We start from the raw sequence: 6000 nt of genomic DNA, 5'->3' as shown, positions 1-6000 counted from the left end.
TTCAGCTGCTCTTTCCCTGCACTTAGGAGGAGCCCAGGCCACCCTGCTCCCCGCAGGGAGGGTGCCAGGGACAGGCTGAGGGACACAGGACAGCTCCTGTCCTCCTCCAAACCCGCATGACCACACAGAAAAGGGGCCCCGTGCCGGGCAGGGGATGGAATTCAGCCTTGGTCACAATCCCAGCAGCGATTCTGAATCCTTCGAGCTCTTCTGATGCCTCACTTGAAAAGTCCAAGCGCGGTTTCAGCCTCGCCAAGCGCCGGCACAGGCGGATGGGGGGAACAAAAGCGCCCGCGGCCATCTGGGTGTCTCAGAGGGAAGATGCACCTCTGAATCACACACTTATTTGTAGTCAGCTCATCCAAGTCACTCGGAACAACCAAATCATTAAAATACAGGAAGCACAAGGAATCCAAGACCGTGAGTGGATCTGCTTTTGTTGGGTTTTGGTGGATTTTTTTTTTTTTTTTTTTTGGTCTCTTAAGTACATAGAAAAGCAAAGCATCTGTTAGGAGCAGAGGGAAGTTGAATTGTTTCAGCACATTCCCTGGAGTTCTTGGATGCAGTTCCTGATGCTGGAGCTGCGTTAAAGCTCCTGGGCAGACACAAGTCTGGATTTTAAGAACAACTACCAAGACCAAAGAGAAGACAACACGATTTCAACCCTATTTCTCCCTTTTCTTTTTTTTTTTTTTTTTTCTCCTCCCTCAGGATAGTAAAAAAAGCAAACAGAATGAGTAGTCAGGAACACTGGAGGCTGTCAGTTCAGGCTCAATAAATACTGCCGCGGCCCTGAGGAGTTTAAGGCTGACACTCCTCCTCCTGGAGAGTTTGGAAGTCAGGAAACGAAGCCCTAAGAGCACAATCTTACCACGGAAAGTATTTGCAGGCTGAGGAGATGCCTGCCTCCTCCGGGAAGGAGAAAGCCCCAAGGTTTTAGGTGATCTTTCCGAGGGGAATTGTTCTCCCACCCTCCTCGGCAGCAGGGAGATTTCTATACGTGAACACAGCTTGCAATAAATCAGCTCCAGAACAGTCAGGACTGGGATTCAGAATTCAAAGCAGATGCCAGGACAAAAAAAAAAAAAAAAAAGAGTAACAAATACAGAGATTCGGTGCTGCCAGAAGTGATTGGGATGGGATTCACTGAGTGCTTCCAGCAGGAGGAATGGATCACATTCCAGAGGCAAAGGAGGGACACGGACAGGACCAAGACGAGGCAGCAGCAGAAGAGGGAAGGAAGCAGTGGGATCAACCAGAGCTTGGTCTGACGGCACAGAGACTGGGGACACAGGGATTTTGGCATCAGGGACTGGCCTGGGGCTGGATGGAGCCAGGAGCTGCCAGGGCTTGGCTGCTCCGAGGGAGGGGGACACAGCCCAGGCTCCACTGCTGCTCTGGGAAAGCCACAGAGGGGACAGCAGGGCTCGGGGACAGGGCTGGGCAGAGAGAGGCAGGTGCTGGCCACGGAGGAAGCAAAGAAACTCCTCCAGGCTGGGACGAGGTGGGGGAAACCGAGTGGGAAACAGCGGAGGATCTGGGAATTAGACACGAGGCTGATCAGCACGGGTAGAAAAGGCTGGGCCATATTTCGCTGTGCACACTGTTGAAAATATGGTCCTGTGTTTAATGTCAGTGGGAGCCATCAGCCATGCACATTGCCAGAGGAAGATTCCATTAATATTTCCATTAATATTTCCATTAAACACGCTTTGGTGCCAGTAAACGTTACTGGACAGAAGAGGAAAGTTACAACGTGTGTAATTTTGCTCTTTGCTTTCTCTTACCATGTGTAGGTGTCTGGGTGGCACTGTCTAGTATCAGGTGATTATAATTTTGTTCTTGGTCATCTGAAATTCACAGAAAAAAAAAAAAAATCCCTTTAAGAACCAGCTTAGCATCACCACCGATCTGCAGATGATAATTACAGCTCGCAGTATCACAGGAAATCTCAGCGTGATTAAAGAAAGGAGAAGGAAATGCTTAAGAAAGCAGAAGATTCTGTTATGCAGTTCACTTAAAATTCCAGATGCAAGGAGAACACGATAATGGGAATCTGCTCCCCTTCTGCTGAGCCTGCAAATGAGAGTTCTCTGCAAAGGTGAGGAACACGCCCAGACAGGAGAGCCCGCAGCGTGGGCAGCTCCTGGGGCCCCCATTCCACTGCTCCAGCTCCTTCCAGGGCTTTGGGGGTTTTCAGGATTTGAGCCCCAAGCACCCAAACCCAGATTGTCCCACTGGGAGCACAACCACGACCACCACGCCCTGTGTGAGCGCAGAGAGGGGCCGGAGGTGTCAAACATCCTCACAAGAACTCTGGGTCCCCCAGGAACGGGGAATCCTGTGAGACTGAGGCACCCAGTGCACAGGAAGGATCCACGGCAGAGCCACGGCTGGGGCTGGGAGCTGCTTTTTGGGGAGGAGAACAGCTCTGCCTCCTTCTCACCGTAATGAAATCACCAGGGAAGGGATTCCTGCTAAATCCACCACCTGTAGTACTCAACAGCAATGAGCTCCTTGTCCAGACCTTTCCAGCAGGGATGGAGCTGCAGCAGGGCAGGGTGAGAGATCCCTCAGGGGTCTTTCATGTCCTGCTCTGCTGGTGCAGTGCTACTCGGCTTTTCCCAAACCTTTCCCGGGTATCTCCTCTCCCCCAGCAGATCCGTGTCACTGAGGCTTCCTTTCTGCTTTTCAGACCAATTCCTTCTTTCCCGTCTTGCGGGGACGAGGACAGAATTTCTGCCCTTATTTCTGCCACAGCTCTCCATGACCACAGTCACTGTGTGCTCCTTTATCCTTTCCTGTTTCCCTATAAAAGCTGCTTTTCCTTGGGTCCCTGTCCTCCCACCGACCCGGATCCTCCCCAAGGCTGGGATGTGTTTCTGAGGGAGCCCTATCCAGGACACAGTGGAATGCCTGGATTGTCCTGTGATAAAGTATCTCAAACATGTGATATTTTCCTTTTCCTGGTTCGTGTAGAGTCTGTGACCCTTTATGGTTCCTCATTGCTTTTCCAAGGAACTCTCCATTTGTTCTCCAACACAGAAAAGGCTTTTTAGCATTCCTGCTTCAGCCCGAGGCATCTCATTTTTCTCCATTTAATCTATTTATTTTCAGGCTATTTATCCAATTTGTCAAGAGCATTTTAAATTCTAATCCCGTTCTCTAATAGACTTACGGTCATCCAAGCTTCATATCACCTGCAAATTTAATAAGCAAATTCCTTTTCCACCAGGAACAAAGAAACCAAATCCAGAACCACATCAGGCCATCCTTCCCCTGATATTTGGTCCCTGCGTGGTCGCTCAGCCCTCATGGCCTCCACCCCAGACAGGTTCATTAACAACCTGCTTCTCTAATTAATCTCACATTGCTTTGCTAGAAACTGCTGGAAACCTTGCTAAGGTCATGATCCTTGGTATGAGTTGCTGCTCCCTGGCCATGAAACACAAGGATAAAAAAATAAAAAATAAAGTTAAGTTGCCATGATTTTTTTCTGAGTGTGGAGAGTGTCTGGGTGCAACCAGGATTAAAATCAGGGTTTATTTATTCGGGTGACAACAGACCGGGCATCTTCCCCTGGTTCCTGCTCCATCCAGAATCCAGACACGTGGAGAAATGGAGAGTTTAGCCCGGCTGGATGAGCAAACCCTGTGAGGAGCCGAGGCTGCAGCGAGAATGAGGAGGGCAAGGGCTTCCAGCAGAGCTCATTTGCAGAGCAAGGAGCAGAAAACTCCCAAACCCCAAATCCTGCGCGTGCTGTTCCCTGCCGGTGGTGCTCAGAGGCTGCAGGGTGAGAGGGGACACGGAGATGGGGACACCGAAGGTGTGAAACGCCGGGATTTAGAACAGGGACAGACACAACCTGAACGCACCAATTGTTCCCGAAGGGCACCAACTGAGGTTTCTCTCTCCTCTCGCGGGTGACTTATTCCCACAACCTCACTCCTGGGGAAAACTGGCTCTTCACTGAGGACAGATGCACCTGAATAGGAGCCACCATCTTCTGATTCTGAACAACTCTTCATTTCATCTCAAATCCTTTCCTTTCCTTTCCTTTCCTTTCCTTTCCTTTCCTTTCCTTTCCTTTCCTTTCCTTTCCTTTCCTTTCCTTTCCTTTCCTTTCCTTTCCATTTCATTCCCTTTCTAAAAACCACAAGTGTTTTGAGGCTACTGCTTCAGCAATGCCTTCCAGCCCCCGTCAGAACCCGAATTATTGGCATTTTGATGTAGCTGAGCTAATCAAGCATCCGAATGCAGCACTGGGTTTCATTTACCACTTCTGTAGCCCTTTGTAAACAGATTCTAAGCAATAAAACACTTCAAAATGATGGCTGAGCCTCCCTACACCTCTTCAGGTTTAGCAGGAAAATGCCGTTAATTGTGAAGTGCCAGTTAGGCAGAAGCTTATCTATTGTTGAGACAAGGATCTGAGTTCAGAGCTATTTACCGGGAAACTCCATTAGGGGAAGAAAGGAGCCACGGGGCTCTGAATTGCCAGGCCACAATGGGAAATTTGTGAGCGCAGCCGGAGGAGCGATCAGATAAAATAACCAGCAGAAAGAGTGAGATGTTTCACTGGAAAAAAAAAAAAAAAAAGGAAACCGGTGCTCCCGCTCCTTCACGAGCAGGGGAAGACACGTGCGCAGGAGACGCGTCCCTTTTCATATGCAATTTGTTGTTTTATTTCTTTTGTTGAACTGCCTCTATCCACAAGTGTTCTCGGTTTTAAACTTCCAGCTCTCCCCTGTTGGCTCCCAGCCGGGGTTAAAACACAATCGCCACCTGAATTATCGGCACCAAGGTGCAAAGCTCTGGGTAACTGTTACAGAACGCCCTAAAGAGCCCCCAAAGAATCCCCACTGCACTCCCTACCCAGGAAATCCTCATTTTTCCACGGATTTAACCTTTCCTTTGTCACTTGGTTTTAATCTTCTCCAGAGCCCTCTTTTTTATTTTTTTTATTTTTTTTTTCAGTCCCAGGGATTTCATTTGGGAATATCACTAATAAAAACTTGATTCATCGTGTTCTATAATGGAAAAAAAAAAAATAATCAAGTGTCGGAATATGAAAAGTAAATGCCGCATTTTCCATCCTGTCTTTCCTAATAAAATTCCTTATGAAAACTGCAAAGCGAGGATATTTTTAATATATGCCAACAGCGTTACAGATATATCTGTAACAGTAATACAGATATATGATCGTTCTGACAGTCATGCCGTACTTTGCATTCGTTTTTGGAGAATTTATTAAAGTGCTGGGAACTGCTCTGAAATCTGTAGTTAATAAGAAGAAAGAAATGGCCTAAAGAGGAACCTAAAGGGACTCGGGGCTGGGGCGGAATCCTCATTCCTGAAGGGATTTAAAAGACGGGTGGATGTGGCATTTGGGGCCATGAGTTAGTGACTGGACGCTTAGAAACCTTCCCCAACCTAATTGATTCCAAGAAAAACAATTCTTTCCCTTCTGCCCCACTGGTCTTGTCACCAACGCCGCTGAGATGTCCAGAGCTGGATGGAACCCGCAGTTGTTGTGCTGGTGACAAGAAACCTCCTCAAATCCTCACCCATGAAGGGAAAATTCCTTTGCAGGGAATCCTCCAGGCCTGAGGAGCTGAGGGGATGCGGGGCCCGAAGGCTGGGAGGGAATCAGCCCAAAAGCTGCTGAGGAGAGGGGAAACACTTCCAGCACAAAGCTCCTCATTCATCACCCACCGGTCCCTCCGGAATTCTCTGTCCACGATTTGTATTCCAGAGGGCAAACCTTGAGCAAATGTCCTTCAGCTGCTCCGTGGTCAAGCAGAGCTGGGAAAGGGAACGGGCACCGACCCTTTTCCAGGGATTTTGGGCAGCCCAGGAATGGGGGAGCAAAGCCCAAACCCTCTCCTGAGCCAGCTCTGCCCAGGCAGGGCCCAGAGGAGATGAGCACAGGAATATTTAACCCAGATCGTTAAACCCCAGCTGCCTTTGGTGTACACGAGCCAGGAGCTCACCGCTCCA

The 6000-nt window shown here is 49.0% G+C and overlaps 1 protein-coding gene across 1 annotated transcript in view; it reads right to left on the bottom strand.

Moving 5' to 3' along the window:
• SHISA6 (shisa family member 6) overlaps positions 1 to 6000 on the bottom strand; it is a 201259-nt gene that overhangs the window by 18361 nt on the left and 176898 nt on the right. The window contains exon 3 of the mRNA XM_040082011.1: positions 1788 to 1850. Within this exon, the coding sequence (XP_039937945.1) occupies positions 1788 to 1850 (63 nt within the window). The remainder of the gene's footprint in view (positions 1 to 1787; positions 1851 to 6000) is intronic.

This window comes from Hirundo rustica, chromosome 18 (assembly GCF_015227805.2).
Source record: "Hirundo rustica isolate bHirRus1 chromosome 18, bHirRus1.pri.v3, whole genome shotgun sequence".
Lineage (NCBI taxonomy): Eukaryota > Metazoa > Chordata > Aves > Passeriformes > Hirundinidae > Hirundo > Hirundo rustica.
The sequence above is the reverse complement of the archived record's forward strand: the minus strand, read 5'-3'. Positions and strand labels throughout refer to the sequence as shown.